The sequence below is a fragment of the Drosophila hydei genome, unplaced genomic scaffold (genome assembly GCF_003285905.1).
Source record: "Drosophila hydei strain 15085-1641.00,03,60 unplaced genomic scaffold, DhydRS2 tig00008119-arrow-pilon, whole genome shotgun sequence".
Taxonomy (NCBI): Eukaryota; Metazoa; Arthropoda; class Insecta; order Diptera; family Drosophilidae; genus Drosophila; species Drosophila hydei.
In genome coordinates, this window is record NW_022045830.1 from 549,247 (window position 1) to 566,197 (window position 16,951).

The 16,951-nt window shown below is 37.6% G+C and overlaps 2 protein-coding genes across 3 annotated transcripts; both read right to left on the reverse strand.

Annotated features, from left to right (window-relative positions):
- Nucleotides 1–133: 133 nt before the first annotated feature.
- Nucleotides 134–1,327, reverse strand: LOC111605435. The gene is made up of 3 exons (XM_023323951.2): nt 489–1,327; nt 278–432; nt 134–214 (listed from the first exon to the last, which is right to left on the reverse strand). Exons 1-3 carry the CDS (start codon nt 1,111–1,113, stop codon nt 134–136), a joined length of 861 nt encoding a protein of 286 aa, XP_023179719.2. The 5' UTR covers nt 1,114–1,327.
- A 1,188-nt stretch (nt 1,328–2,515) lies between these two features.
- On the reverse strand, nt 2,516–16,391 carry LOC115483339 (serine/threonine-protein kinase D1). 2 transcript variants are annotated; one of them, XM_030224819.1, is made up of 9 exons: nt 16,152–16,391; nt 11,191–11,325; nt 9,110–9,630; nt 6,728–6,872; nt 6,488–6,625; nt 6,159–6,343; nt 3,877–4,864; nt 3,077–3,814; nt 2,516–3,010 (listed from the first exon to the last, which is right to left on the reverse strand). In XM_030224819.1, exons 3-9 carry the CDS (start codon nt 9,233–9,235, stop codon nt 2,814–2,816), a joined length of 2,517 nt encoding a protein of 838 aa, XP_030080679.1. In that variant the 5' UTR covers nt 9,236–9,630; nt 11,191–11,325; nt 16,152–16,391; the 3' UTR covers nt 2,516–2,813. The 2 variants fall into 2 exon arrangements, with proteins under 2 accessions (XP_030080679.1, XP_030080680.1); XM_030224820.1 differs by lacking the exons at nt 6,159–6,343; nt 6,488–6,625; nt 6,728–6,872; ... (1 more) ...; nt 11,191–11,325; nt 16,152–16,391 and adding an exon at nt 4,930–5,042.
- Nucleotides 16,392–16,951: the final 560 nt, after the last annotated feature.

Sequence of the window (16,951 nt, forward strand, 5' to 3'; positions counted from 1 at the left end):
GCCCGCTTCTTTTTAAATTTAAGACATGCAATGGAAATCTGCCATTATATTAAGCCTGTCAGAGGTTGCCAGATGTTTGTTATCATTAGAGCTGCCATACACAATGTTGCGCGCCAATTTTAAAATGTATATTCTATGGACTTCGAACAACATCTGCATTAATGTTAAAGCCTGAAAAGCTGTAATGTTTGCTTTTGACTATTTTTACCACTTGCTGCAATATGAATAATGTACATTATTATCTATGGAAATTATCAGTTCGATTCAATCTACTCACCAGCACTAGTTTAATTAAAAATACTGCAAATGTTAAAAAATTAATACTCATTAGCGCTGCTTCCGGTGGAAATTCTAAATTGGATTCATCCAACAGGCCGCGTCGTCGTCGTCTGTGCCGCTCCGTTGGCTGCCACAGCACCGAGAACTGTTGCTCTGTGGAAAGTAAAATTCACTTAATGCGACAACTTTTTATTATTTCAAGTACGCACCAATAACTTTCATGAAATTGTCTCGTAGCTGCTTCAGTAATTTAATTTTATTTTCTATGTTGAGTGCCGACTTCTTAATCCAGCCGATTTGCATTTTTTTCAAAAATTTTAGAAAACCCTGCATACTGGGCAAAAGCAGTTCCCCATCATCTGCGCCGTCCGACTGCTCGGTGGCTGTCTCCACAACGCCATCAACATCCTCGGCACTCTCCACCTGCGACGAATGGCGACGCGATGTGGTTTCCACTTTGGGTGTAACCACCAGATCCACATCCACTGGCGGCCTACTGGAACTGTTGTGTACCACCAGCTTGGTCCTGGCATGAATCACCTGGCTATTGTTTGGCACCACAATCTGTTCGCTGTGCTTCAGGCCGCCCACATCGCTAACTACCAAAGGATTGCTCTGACCGTTGCTCAAGCCGAAGCGTTCCCGCTGATACTCCAGCCAGACAGCGCTGGGCGTGGTGAAGCCTTCGCCATTGGCATTTCGCTCAACTGCCAGCTGCTTGCCACTGGAAGTTGCCAGCGGCTGCGACTGCGAGTGTGCAATCTCCACCCACTCGGTAATGCTGAAGCGGCTCAGTGCTAGCAGCAGCCAAAGTCTGGCCACAAAGTGTTGCATCTTGCTCGTCCAAAGAGTGTGCAGCGACTGCTGCAGCTAACTCTTGCAACTGGGCCAGAAATCTCGCAAAAGGGTGTCAGCCGTTGCATGCCACTGAAGCAGATTTCAAGTTGGAGTGTTATGGACGGGAGTGCACGACTAGAAAGTACCCGATGCAAAGATTATTGTTGACTTTGTGCAAATTTATCAAAGTCATGAATGCTTTAAGTGTGAATAGGGAATGATTATACAAATTATATGAAATGTATAAAAATATCAATATTATTTTTAGGGCATATATTCATATATTAAAGAGATGAGAGGTAAGAGTAAGAGCTTATGGTGCTTAAGGTATAGAAGACAGCTAAACGAATGGAGGTGCAAAAGAGCTTAGAGGCAAGGGAATAGAAGGGACAGATAAGTATAGACGATGGGCTATAGCTGTCAAGTCTCTTTCTAGCTGTTACATATATAGAAATAAGACTTGTTATCAAGTCTCTTTCTAGCTCTTATACACATAAAACCAATATACCCTCTTTACCCAGCTTCCATATAGGGCACTCAAACACACATTCATTTTCAAGCAGTACTTGTCTGATTTTTATTATTATTTATCTTTATCGGTTTCTTTTTTTTTAGTAATTATATTTTAATTGGTTCTAAAATACGAGCACAGCTGAGCGTTTGCATACATTTTTTTTGGATTGGTCTATGTGGTCATGTGAATATAGACGAAAAAGAGGCTAAACAATTTCCGAACTTAATTTGAAGATGAAAGTGGGAAATAAAAATTTTATTTATTTATATTATTATTAAAGTGTTTTCTATCTTTTTTGATAAAGAAAAATTTTATTTCTTTAAATTCCTATTAAATTGTTTTCTATTTTTTTTTTATAAATAAAAATTTTATTTATTTAAATTATTTAATTTATTTAATTATTTATTTAAATATTAAATTGTTTTCTTTTTTTTTTTTTTTTTTTTGATAAACCAAAATTTTTATTATTTAAATAAATATTAAATTTTTTTCTATTTTTATTTTTTGTTAAGTTCAGAAATTGTTCAGCTTCTGCTCGTCTATAGTATGCGTTCTTTTAAGTACCGTAATCCATCAGTTATATATGTATATGTATGTATAAGTATACTAGTTTTGATTCTTAGGAAAAATTTAGCACAGAGATTTCAGTTACAAACGGCATCTGGAAAAGCGTGAGAAATTTAATTTGTTAATGAATTTTTGTGTTTTTTTTTTGTTTTTTTTTGTGTTTTCTGTGTCTTTTTTCTTGCTCTTTTTAAGATCAAGCGTAAGAAAAGTTGTGCGAAATTCATAGAGAGACAATATATCTAAAAATTTTGATAAACGCCAAGATTGAAAATTTCTTGTTTTTTTGTCATTTTCTTTTTTTCTTTGAACAAGGTGCTAATTAAAATATTTTCACGTTAATTTACAGTCTGGCAAATATTTGTGTGTAGTATATAAAAACAATGAATGGTATTTAGAAAAAGCTAGTGGGAAGCGAAGGCTATTTGATGTGCTTGCACAGATGAAAGCGCATCCACTTGAGCGCCTTGTCGCCAATGGCCTCCACTTTGGGCGAGCTGGACAGCCGATGGCAGCCGGCACAGTTCGAGGGCACGCTCTGGCTGCCCAACAGCTCGGCATGTGCTGTCGCCGCTGTCGCTGCTGTTGCTGCTGCCGCTGCTGCTGCTGTTGTGGCAGGTCAAATGTCGCCAGCGCTGTCCCAGCGCATGTCGTCGGCCTCGTGGGTGAGATAGCGACCCAGGCCCACCTGCGTTTCCAGGTTGCGCAAGTCTCTGTACGTCTGCTTGTCCTGCAGCCAATAGTGCATCAGACTCTTGTCGCAGGTGTAGCGCTTGCGCTGCTTCACTTGCAGCAGATTGTTGATGAGGTCAATGGCTAAGAGAAGTTCCGATTGTGTTACTATCTATAGGTACTGAGGCTGAGGCTGAGCCTGAGGCTTACCATTCGAGGAGATCTCCTTCCAGGGATTGGGTGGATACATGAAAGCCGCGTTCTGTATCTGATCGTTGATGTCCTCCTCCTCGTTGAAGGGAAAGGTGCCGCTGAGGCTCACATAGATGATCACGCCCACGCTCCACATGTCCAGGGAGCGATTGTAGCCCTTGTTGCGCAGCACCTCCGGCGCCAGGTAGGCGGGCGTGCCCACAACCGAGCGCCGGAACGATTTCTCGCCAATGATGCGCGCATAGCCAAAATCACAGAGTTTCACCTGCGGAAATTCAGCATCCGACGAGAGCAGCACATTCTCCGGCTTCAGATCGCAGTGGACAATGTTCTGCGAGTGCAGATACTTGAGGGCAATCAGGATTTGTGTGATCAAAAACTTGGTCACGCGCTCGCTGAGGCGGCCCCGTGCATGGGAGAGTATCATCTCGAGCATGTCGCCCTTGAGCTTCTCCATGACCACAAAGATGCGCTCCGGCGTCTCGAACATGCGCTCCAGATTGACAACGCCGCAGTGGGTTATGTTCTGCAGTATGGCCACCTCGTTCTTCAGCTGTGCCTCCTGCTTGGTGGGGAAGCGCAGCTTGTCGATCACCTTGATGGCCACCTCGCGCTTGGTCTTCTTGTGCACGCCGCCGTAGACGACGCCGAACTGTCCGGAGCCGAGCACTTCGTCCGGAAAGATTTGATACAGCTGACCCATATCCTGTACCTGCTCCTCCGATTCACAGCATTCTGCGCGTATGGAACGAATGGATTAGCAAAGATTTGGTTAGACCTCAAGCTGGGAATCTTACGTGTGTTTGTCACATGCATGTAGGCCTGCCGTATGCTCGTCTCCCAGCTCTTGGCAATGTCGGTGCCGATGCCACTGTCCGGCGGTGGCAGACGCACCGCCTGCTGCTCACCCACGCCCAGCTGCGGGTCCTGGCCCACATAGTAGCTGAGATTGGCCGTGCACAGCTCGAAGCAGTAGTTGGCATTGGGCTTCGTCTCAATGGAGAGCAGCTCGGCCAGCGGCAGCTCCTTGTGGTACTTGCTGCCCTGCTCCGATATGAAGAGCGTTATGCTCTTCGAATCCATGCGCCAATAGTAGCGCTTGAGCGCCTTGTCCAGCGAGGTGTAGTGCACCAGCCAGCCCTCCTTGATGGCCTGGCCGCCCCGCTTCTTTGTGTGCTTCACGGACTGCACGATTCGCATCAGGGGTATATTGGCACTGGGCGAGGAGGACGACGAGGATTGCGACTGCTCCGATTGGCCGTCAGTCGACTTGGCGTCGGGCCCAGTGCTGCCGCTGTTGTCCGTCATGGCGCCATTGACTAGCTCCGGTGGTGAGTTCTGTGCGTTGGTGAGCGCCTTGGGCGCCTCCCTTGGTCGTCCGGCCACCAGATTCGTGCCGCCCATGGCCTTGCTGTTGTATATGGCAAGTTCGGCTTGGGGTCCATCCTCGAAATCGCTGTCGTCGAATTCCTCGCGAAAGAAATTGTCGCGCTCCTTGCGCGGCGTCCCGTCGCCAATCTCCGCCTGCAATTGGCTCAGCTGCGCCTCGCCCGTACAATCCTGCGGCACCTTATCCATGCACTTCTTGTGAGTATTGTACTGGCAGTCGCGGCACTGCAAGCCCTGCTTGAACAGGCCCTTCAGCAGCTTCTTGCAGTGCTGGCAGACCGTGGGTATTCCATAGGTGTGCACCATAAAGGTGTGCGGTATGCGCAGCACCATCTGCCCATTCCGACTGCTCGCCGAGTGGGTGCGCTGATGACGGCCCATATATCCGGGTATGTTCTAAGGGGCAAATACAAAAGCGTTAGAAAATCCATTTGACGAGGGCGTGCTCGACTAAGAGATACCCTGCTTGGCTTAGCGATTCCCTTACAACTTGACGTTGCTACGCATTTCTATCTATTTTGAGGAATATTCAATTTTAAATGAGAATAGACTTCTTAAACATATAAAAACTAAATGTATATATATATATCTGAATATATATATATATATATATGAGCAGTGGGAGGATCTGAGTTGGCTAATTTTATCTGTTATTTCACTCTAATCGACTTACAACTCTACACACTGTTTCTTCAACTCTCACTGTTTTATATCTCTCCATTCTACACAACTCTCCAACTTACTCTATTCTAAGTTAAATAAACTAGTTTATTGTCCTTCTAGTTATTTTTAATACGAATATACGAATATATATCTAATGCGTATTCAACTCTCCACTCTACACAACTCTCCAAATTGCAGTATGCCCACTTTAGATGGCACTAGAAGCTTATTACACCTGAAGTGTAGTCTAATATAACTATTCAGAGTAGAGTGTAGAGTGGAGACTTAAAATCTTCACTCTACACAATTCTCCCACTTACTCTATTTCTGGTTAAGTGAACATGCAATGCCAATTATTTAGGCCGTAAATATTAATGAACTGCCTATTCCATGTTCGACTCTCCACTATTCACAACTCTCCAAATTACAGCATATCCACTAAAATAAGCCTTTTAATTTGCACTTTAGTATAGTCTAATATAACTATTTAGAATGGAGTGGAGAGTGGAGAGTTTAAGTCTCCACTCTACAAAACTCTCCAAATTACAGTATACCTTAAGCCTTATAATTTCTATAGAAGTTTTTTCTCTTTAAGTATAGTCTAATATCTACTCAGTTTTAAACTCTCCACTCTACACATTGCCCCAGCTTTTTCTATCTGCACTAAAGTATGCCGTTTCATTATAAGCTCAACCCCTCATAATACTATTAAACTCTACACTTTAAACAACTCTCCAATTTACTATCCTTAAAATTCCACTCTAATATTTCCACTACGAGTATTTAACTGAATTTCAAATGAAAGCCAACTAAAGCAGTTTTATCAAAATTAAATAAAGTTTATTCAAAAAAATAATATAAAAATTAAAAAGCAAAAAATGTAAGTAAATAATGTTTTAAATACTCGTAGGGAGCCCCGTTACCGCTTAACCCCAAAAACTTAAACCGCACTTAAGCCCATTTGCTACTGCGCTGCCCATATTTAATTCTTAATTATGTCATTCATAAGCTCCGACATGCGTTTTACCAATGAGCTGCTGGAATCGTGGCGACCCGTCGACTCCTCGTTGGAGACCAGCGACTGCTGTGAGCTGCCAGATGGGCTGCGGGGCGGCTGCAATGTAAACGAACGTCTCGAGGTGGCATCACTGGAGCGGTTACAATTGTTCGGGATTTTCACCACACAGCGCTTGTGATAGTTCTGACCACAGCCTGTGGTGAATGATACACACATATATATATGTATATATGTATGTCGCAAATTGAGTTAGTTTTTATGACTGAACAAGCGGGCGTCTGTATGTATGTGTGTGTGTGTGTGACTGTGTGTGTCTGTGTGTGGGTCTGTGTACATACCATCGCACTTGAGTCCTTGACGCACCAGTCCAAACAGCATTTCGCCGCAAAAATCACAGAATGTGGGCGCCTTATAGGAATGAACGTTCAGGCTATGCGGCTTCAATGTTGGCATTTCCGATGTCGGATATAGTATGGCTGTTGGCGAGGAGTGAATGGATATGGCTGATGACATTCGTTAAATGGATAAAGTGTGCGGCTCATCCTACATTGATTGAAGGCGACACACAAACTACTTACGGCTGGCTGTTAATACAATTTCCACCAATGTCTCGTCCACAACTTCCGCTGCGGAATTGATAATGTGCAGCACATTGGGCGTGCTATAGTCATGTATGAAGAGTAAAATGCGCTCTGACAGATATGTGAGTCCACTATCTGGTATCTGTAAATGGACAAAGAGAAGACGTGTCAGAGAGAGAGAGAGAGAGAGAGAGAGAGGAGATGCATGTCCATTTTTGATGTTTTGCTTAATTTAACGCTCATTTTGCATATGGCACTTATCATATATATATCTATATCAGTTATCATATCATATCTTAATTGATTGTGCGATAAGATTCTAACGTGCGCACACATATGTATGTGTGTATGTATCAATTAATATATGTCTACACAAATACAGTTACTTGTGCATAATCAAAACAGTTAGCAAACTGTGCTCTGTTTGAGATACCCTATTAAGTGCACAATTTGTATATTTAGTTAGCTCTTTTCTTATTAGTTTTAATGAGGGCTTTTTAGTGGGCTTTTTACTCAGTTAATGAGCGCATCTTTAAGATTATTTTTGTCATATTTTTTATTATAAAGAAATAATTTTCAGAAATAAAATTCTCATATAGTTAGTCTTGGTTGATTTTAAAAACATTCCAATTAGAAAAGCATCCATATGTAAAGGGTTTGAGTCTTCTCTACTCAAGTCAATAATATTCCAATCAGATGAGTTGCCATCTGCAATCTGATTGATTCTTCTTTTCTTAATTTCATATTCCAATCAGATTAGTTCCCATAAGTAAAGTGAATGCGTATTCTTTACTGCTCATAATACTGTTCCAATTAGAATTGTGACCATAAGTAAACTGATTCAGCAATAAATTTACATTTATATATGTATTATTATTTTTATATTTATACCTTTATTGCCTTCAAATAAGACTGTTTCTTATAAGAAAACTTTTTCACTATTAAGATTTTCATGCGCTGTCATAGGTCAAAGGGTATCTTAGTGCTGCAGGCTTATTTTACGATATATATAGATTGATATAGATATCCTTGCGATGGCAATATACAGCGAACTGGACAAGAGACTCATCATAGCCCATTATTTAGTATGGACATTGAAAAATGATACTTGTGTCGGCGGGAGCAGCTGTCAAAGCTCAACTGCTGAGCAGGCCACAGGACGTGCCAGGGCAGCAAAGCTACTGATTCGGGCTAAGAGTGAGTGTCAGCTGGCTGCTTGGCCGCCTGGTTAATTGAATTGGTCATGGATAACTGCGCAAAACGGAAAGTGTCTACTACTATGTGTATGGGACTCCGACTTACTTAATGAAATTAAGCAATTATAGTGCACACATAAATTTATTAGGTACACACTTCTGCTACACAAATCAACAAATACAGTGAGAGTCGGAGAGAGAGAGGGAGAATGGGGGAGGGGCCGAGAGAAGGGGAGATAGAGCGACATAGTGGCCGGTAGGCCAGTCTAATAGAGCTAGCGTTGTACAGTGGGCCTATGACCTTTGAAATGTAGGCAAAAGTCAAGCTTAGCAGGCATAGCTAAAAATTAAATATAATTTCTTTTTTACTTGAAATTTAAGCTGAGTTGAAAATTCTGCAATATTAGTATAACTCGGACTGTGCAGAGAATTGTTAAAGGAAGCTTTGAGTTTTAAAAACATTATAAATGTTCATAAAATCTCAAGCAAAAGACAAAAATAAACAATTTTCTATATTATTAAATATTGAGTTAATCTTAAAATTGATATTTTTCTTAATTTTATTTAAGTATTTTTATTTTCATAAAAAACGATAAATAAAAAATAATTAAATAGTTAAAATAAAAAATAAATAAAAATAAAATAATTAAAATAAATAGCATAAATAAAATAAATAAAAAAAATAAAAATAAAAATAAAATACTTAAAATAAATAAATAAAAATATGACTAAAATAAATATGATAAATAAAAGAAATAAAATGAAAAAAAAAATAAAAAATAAAAATCACATATTCGCATATTTATATTTTATATAATATAATATTTCTCAAATTCAAATAAAAATAAAAAAAAAATTATATATATATAAATATTTCCAACACAAAGTTGAGTCACCTTGTTATCGTGACACCCTGTGCATCATTTTCAAATTCTTAATAGCTAAATGTAGTTTTTAGATTAATTTCCTAGCAATTTCAAATAAAGATTTTCATTAGGTAACCATGCAAATAGTCCCACTGTGCCTTAGTCTGTTGACTTGGCCGCGTTCCGCGCAATAATATTGACTAGTTACATGTATGTGTGTGTAGTGGTGTGTGGGCGTGTGTGTGTGTTTAGCTTTTGCATAATTTAGTCGACAGATGTTGACCCATTTGGTCGATCCCAGCCCAGGCTCAACTCACCTTGGTGTTGATGAAGTCGCATGCCAAATCCTTGAGCGTTTTCAGCGTCAATGCATTTGCCGGCACACAAACTGCGTCGCGCACGCTGCCAAATTGAAAGAGGAATGTCACCTCCGGCCCCTCCATGATGACCGGCACGCTGCCAACGCCGCTGCCGACGCTGACGCCGCAGCCGTTGGTGCTGCTGCCGCTGTTGCTGTTGTTGTTGCAATGTTGTTGTTGTTGCTGTTGCTGTCGTTGCGCCAGGTTTGCGTCTTTAGGGTGCTCCAGCTGCGCGAGCGATTGGCGTTATCTCAATAAAAAGTTTCGTTTTAGCAGCAGTTGCTGCCCAAAGCACATCAAGGACGAAGGACGTTTTCGTATTTCCCTTAATCCCGTTATTTGTTGTTGTTATTGTTGTTACTGTTGTTCTTTTGGACGTTTTTCTATTGCAAGTTTCTGCGGTTGGATTCGGCTGTGGCCCAGGCGTTGGCGGGGGTTTCCGTAATTCTAGACAGCCATTAACGGCTTGCGAAAAATAACTGTAACAAAGTCCAAAATAACAAAAAACCGTTAGCAAATTATTAGCTTTATTTTTTATTGCCATGCACTTGATTTAATCGCTGGCCATGAGATATAAAAAGAAAAATCAATTAAAACTTAATAGCCAATCCAGCGTGTTTACGGATTTTGATTTATGCGGTTCAGATGCAATCAAATCGCACTGCAGATATAGAATTTAAATGGAAAGCAATTAATGATGTTTATTCGATTTCCCAAATAGTTGTGTAGTCTATCTTCCATATTTTATATTCTATATTCTATATTCTATATTCTATATTCTATATTCTATATTCTATATTCTATATTCTATATTCTATATTCTATATTCTATATTCTATATTCTATATTCTATATTCTATATTCTATATTCTATATTCTATTCTATATTCTATATTCTATATTCTATATTCTATATTCTATATTCTATATTCTATATTCTATATTCTATATTCTATAGTCTATATTCTATATTCTATATTCTATATTCTATATTCTATATTCTATTCTATATTCTATATTCTATATTCTATATTCTATATTCTATATTCTATATTCTATATTCTATATTCTATATTCTATATTCTATATTCTATATTCTATATTCTATATTCATATTCTATAGTCTAATTATTCTATATTCTATATTCTATATTCTATATTCTATATTCTATATTCTATATTCTATATTCTATATTCTATATTCTATATTCTATATTCTATATTCTATATTCTATATTCTATATTCTATATTCTATATTCTATATTCTATATTCTATATTCTATATTCTATATTCTATATTCTATATTCTATATTCTATATTCTATATTCTATATTCTATATTCTATATTCTATATTCTATATTCTATATTCTATATTCTATATTCTATATTCTATATTCTATATTCTATATTCTATATTCTATATTCTATATTCTATATTCTATATTCTATATTCTATATTCTATATTCTATATTCTATATTCTATATTCTATATTCTATATTCTATATTCTATATTCTATATTCTATATTCTATATTCTATATTCTATATTCTATATTCTATATTCTATATTCTATATTCTATATTCTATATTCTATATTCTATATTCTATATTCTATATTCTATATTCTATATTCTATATTCTATATTCTATATTCTATATTCTATATTCTATATTCTATATTCTATATTCTATATTCTATATTCTATATTCTATATTCTATATTCTATACTATATTCTATATTCTATATTCTATATTCTATATTCTATATTCTATATTATATTCTATATTATTCTATATTCTATATTCTATTCTATATTCTATATTCTATATTCTATATTCTATATTCTATATTCTATATTCTATATTCTATATTCTATATTCTATATTCTATATTCTATATTCTATATTCTATCTGTTTATCTATGGAGCTCATTCCTTGACATCATTTTCTTAGAAAAACAGTAAATAATAACAAAAGTATATAAACTTAAGCTAAAGTCGATAAATAATGCAGAGATTCGCAATTTACATACTCAGGTGTTCTGAAGAGCACTCAGCACACGTGCTCTCAATCAATAATATTTTTCTCAGTTCGATAGTTGGGCCAATTTCCTCGTAAACCCCTGGCGAAGTCGAACTTTTAGTAAGTTAGGTCATGGAACGTGTATCTGGGAAACAATGGGGCTATAAATAATGTGAGCGTGAATTTGAAATTTGTATTTGATTAGGTTGCGACTGCAGGCGCTTAGTTAGATATATATATATGGGTAATTGGGCTTATTACACACGAACCGGTTGCTAATTGCTCTACAAGATGAAGGCATGAGAGAATATTCTATAAAGAAAACAGATTCGCTTCTATGCAAAACGAAAACAAAATAAATTTGTATCTCACATGTCAAGAAAATGCCAGATATTAAAAGCAATTAATAAACAGGTCCAAGACCTAAAGAATGCCGAGTACATATATATATACACAAGTGTGTGTGTGTGTGTGGAAGACAACGAGGCCCAAGTTAACGAAATGAAAGCCAGGCCAAGAAAAAGACTCGAACGCGTCGGCCGACAAGCAACTTTCTAAATTTTTTAAGTAGGTGTATGGAGTGTAAATGTTATTGTTGTGCTGCTGCTGCTGCTGCTGCTATTGTTGTTGTTGTTGTTGTAGCTGCGGCCAAGGCTGAGGGATAGACGCGTAGGAACCAAGCGCCGCCAAGTGCGTTTCGTATTTCAATTGAAGCTGGGAGAGGCTGCGGACTAGAAACACTTCAAGTGGCTGACAGAATTTGAGCAGCAAATGACGCAGCCTCAAGTCAATGCTGCCATTTAACACACACACACAGTCACTCGCGCGTACACACACACACACACGCACATAGCATTAAATCTTATTTGTATCTTTGAGCAGCTTTGAATTTTGACATTTTACATAACAGCGAGCAACAGCTGCCGCAGACGCGATTCTTTTATAAATTCCTTTTTAATATTTATTAATTTGTTGAATTTAGTTAAATTTTGTTGCAGCCCAGTGCTTGCCACTTGCTGGCATTGTGACTAACCCGTTACAATGCTGCTGTTGCTGCTGCTGCTGCTGTTGCTGCTGTCTCTTGCCCGTTTGTTTGTTTGTTCTATGCGTTGCAATTCGCTGCTGTTGTCGCTGGCATTGTCGCCGCGGCACGTTCTGTGTTAACTAAGCCAAAAGAGCAACTGATTTGGCCAACTGACTGCAAAGGCGACAGCAGCAGCAGCGGCAGCAGCAGTAAAGCAACAGCAGCGGCAGTTGGCAGTGGTAAAAGCCAACTCAAAACCCGTTTTACTACACAAACACACACATACACAACACACACACACATACGCTACGAATGCTCTTTGAAGAGAGTGGGAGAGAGAGAGAGAGAAAGAGCGCGTGCTTAACAGTATGTGTGTATGCAAGTGTGTGTGTGCTATGAACCAAAGCACTCGACCCAGCACGACAGTTCGTTCCCATCTCCCGCCGCCCCGCCTCGCCCTGCGCCCGCTAAGGTTGATAGCTCTTCGCCCCATAATATTCGCCACTTTGTTTGTTTCCTTTGTTTGTTTGTTGTAACGACCGTTGCCACAGCCGTTGCTGCTGCCGCTGCTGTTGTCGCTGCCTTAAAATAATCAAGTAACATTGTTGCCACTGCCACAGCCGCAACGATTTTGCACTTATTTTCTCTCTCTCTCTCTCTGTCTCTCGTCCGCCCATCCACCCTCAGCTAGTCGTAGTGCGCGCCCATTTTCTTTGGCTGTCATTGTCAAGGCTGTGCGAAAAACTACCTGTGGTCGCTGATAAGCGATTTTCATAGCGACACTCGACCTGACTTTCCTTTCGCCCAGCGTTGCCATCGCGAGGTGCAAAAGAAATGTTCTCGGCTGCGCCTCGTAAATGCCTCTATTTAGGTGAGGGCTTCTGTTAACGCTTCAAGTGGTTGAATGAAAAATAATGCACAGAAATATACAATTTATTTCTTTTACTTTGTGCTCATCGAAAATGGTACGAGCGCAGGGCATATTGGCTTTGTGTGGGCGTATGTAACAGGCAATTTATGTATGCTTAACGAGACTGCTAAAGTAGGTTTAGTAACAGTTAAAGTTAGAGGCGGAGCTTATCCGCTTAGTTTGATAATATCGATAAATATCGATTGGCAGCATTAGATTTGTCATATAAATTGTCTCAGTCGTATTTGTTTTTATGACTAACTACAGGGTATATTATAATTTATTATAATATTATATACATGGTTAACGGAAATACTTTTAAAGAGTTCTTTAGCTAACTAAGATATAGAGTATCTAATAGTCACGCCCTTTTAACTGCAAGAAACTTGAACAATAATTTCAATTATAGTTTAAGAATGACAGTTCGACAGCTAGCTACAGGGTATATCGAATTATATCAATCTCATTTTAATGAGTTTTGCCAAAATATAATTTTTATCAAGGCCAAAAATTATCTTAGATTTTTTTAATTAAAAATTTTATCTAAAATATTCAAGTCAATTTTTGATATGGTTTATATGTCACTTATCAATATTTTAATAGAACTTATTCAAAATAAAATATAAATAAATTTTGTTAAATTTGCAGCCATTTGAAATTTGCATTTTCCTTAATTATATATTACAGGGTATAGCTTAGTCGTCAGTGAACTGATGCTGCCTTTGCCATTCATCACCCTTGGCAGATTTAGCTTTGTATTTTTATTTCTTTTGTATAGACAGTCGGCAAACAATAATGGTATAATGCTCGCTTTATACAATTAGAAGCCCAGCGCAAATTAGAGCTCGAAATAGTCACGTTTATAGACCGTAAAGCTCTGCTGTTTGCCAAGTCTTTGTTCTGCTCTTGACAATGCTAAAGGACATTAAGAGTTCTTCTACATTGTCTGTACACACATATATATAAATATATATATATATATATATAATTATATGTATATATATTCCCGTTATTGTCTCATTTCAGCTCAGAGGCCACGCTCACATGTTTATTTGTTGAAATATTATTAGATTTGAAATAGAAATGAAATGCAAATAGATGGAAGCGTTGCCCGCATACGCAGCTGATAAGGCTAGAGCAGACCAGAGTAGGGCACAGCGCATGGCATCATCATCGATAGATAATTAGCAAGGTGATAATGGGGCCACCGAGAGAGACATGTGAGAGATGCTGCCAAGTCGCGACAGGTTCAAATTCCACTGTGGGTGGCGACCAAATGACGAAGGGCGTGAGGCCAACTCTCATAAATCGCATTCAGTATGCGGGCTCTGCTGAAGCACTGGAACAGCAGGCGGACAGGACAGGACAGGGCCTGTCGCAGTGGCCATAAATACCAAGGCCAAGGAATAACTTGAACGTGTTTTCTTTATTTGTTTGCCTTTCCCAGCCACACTCCACTTCAATATAGATTGGTCTTGGTGGCACACAAACATTTACAAATGGCATATAAAATGACACACAGACTCTGCATATGTACACCCATGGACATGCAAATAGAGCAGCCGACACGAGGCAATTAGAGATATTCAATTCAAAAAACTTAATTATGTGAACCAAAGATAAGGCAAAGTTTATGCTGTACTAATAATAATATTAAAAGAAGAAGAAATATTCAAAATGAAAAGTAAAGCAAAAATTGAATTTAAAATTTTAAACAAATATCTACAATAAAAAAATTTAAAAATGAATAATAGATATTAAATTTTATAAAATATTATATATACTTGTCTTTGTTATTATTTTAAATATTGTGAGAGTTCCTTAAAACATATTATTTATATTTGCTGCTCTGTTCATAAAAATAGTAGTGCAGCTGGGCACAAAATGTTGGAAAACAAAATTAAGTGATAAACAAAATATTTAAATAACAATTTGAAACAAAGATTAAGTTTAATGTACTTCTTAGTACAACTTGGGAACATGTGCACTTGAGGGCTTGAGACAGAAAAATTAACAAAATTTAGTCGTTCAAAAAAATAATAGTGTATACTAAAAAAGGCGAAGGTATTAATTTTTTTAATATATAACTTATTTTTATGAGTTAATTAAGTTAAAATATTTAAAAACTAGTTAAATATTAAATTGAAATAAAATATAAATAATATATTATTTTAGTATTTATGTTTTAGTGCTTTTAATATGAAACTTGAATGCTTTTCTGATCAAAGAACTCTTAGAGTTTTTAAAATATTAAGAATATTAATAAATATATATACTTATATATTTACTTTTTTAAAAATATATTTTGACATTTTATTAATTAAAGATTGTTTTTAAAAATTTTGCAAAAAAAATTGAGAAATGTGTAAAACATTATATTTTTAATATTAAAAAAAAAAAAATATTAATTTTTTTATATTAAACAGTTGATAAAATATTAAAAAATAATAAGTGAATACATAAATTTTTTTTTAAATTGATTGAAATATATACGTTTCAATTATTTAATATCTATATATATGCATTTATATTTTATCTTGTAAATTCTTGTGCTATATGCCTGGCCATAGGTGTACAAAAATATACATATGTATATATATATATATATTTGAGTGTGTAAAGCTCAATGTGGCAGCTTAGTCCACTAAGTAAACGAAAACAAAAACAAAAAAATGAAATGGGAGAAAAAAAACCTGCTCTATAAACATGGTTGGCCCGTAAAGTCGCAAGCTGTGCGCTCATCTTGTGATTATTTGCTGTTGTTGTTAGTTCATCTATTGCTGAACTTTTATAAATTGATGTATATATACATTATATATATCAGCAACTACACTTTAGTTATTCTATGCATTTTCATTTGGCAAACAAACTAACAACAAATTCAAAATATATTTCGCTCAAACAAAAATATGTTTATAAATTATGTACGCAGCTACTTGTGCTTGTAGCGTATTTCTTGCAATTAATTTGAATAATTAATATGCACACAGACACAGACACACACACACATAGACACACACGCGCACAAACGACACACCTTTACTCGTGGCCCATTTCGCCAAGCGCTTTTCTTTAGAATTTCAAATTTCTTCGTTTTTTGTTTTTTTTTTTTATTTTATTTTATATTTTTGTTGTACTGTTCTGTCAACGCGACCGTTGTGGCAGCAACAGTAGCAGCAGCAGCAGCATCGCCGTCGTCGTCTGCCCCAATGTGTGGCAATACACACGCTAACGAGGATAATTCGCACGTTTAGTCTTTGGCTGGATTGCCGCGCAACTGATACGAGGAAACCAAAACCGAACGCGAGCTGCAAAAAACCCAAAAAAAAAGAAAGAAATAAAAATTCAACCTGAAAAGCATCGCCAGCTCAACTCATTTCCGCTCTTCAAATTCTTATGCTCCCACAGCTCAGCGCTGCTCCCAGAAGAAGAGCTAGAGCGAGAGAGAGAGAAAGAGAGAGAGAGCGAGGGCGACTGAGAGCGAGCGCGCGTTATTTGTTGTTTACGCTATGTTGACGCAATTTTCACACGCTGAATGCCCACTGTGGCTATGGGCCATGATTCTTGACGCGTTTCCCTTATTGCAGCTTCGGTTGTTTATTTAAAACATTTTGTGATTATTTTTCGTTGTTATTTACGTTCGTTCGGAATTGCCGCTAAAATTGAATTGGCAGCTTTCACAGGTGTTTGTGCTTTATTGTGGAGTTGCCAATCGAAGAGAGCGGCGCATGCAAGAGCGGCGTTCACACTGACCTAAGAGAGCGCGCATCACAGCGTTGCCAGACTGTTTAAGATAAGTGTTTGAGAGCAAAAGCTCTTGCCGGAAATGACTAAAGC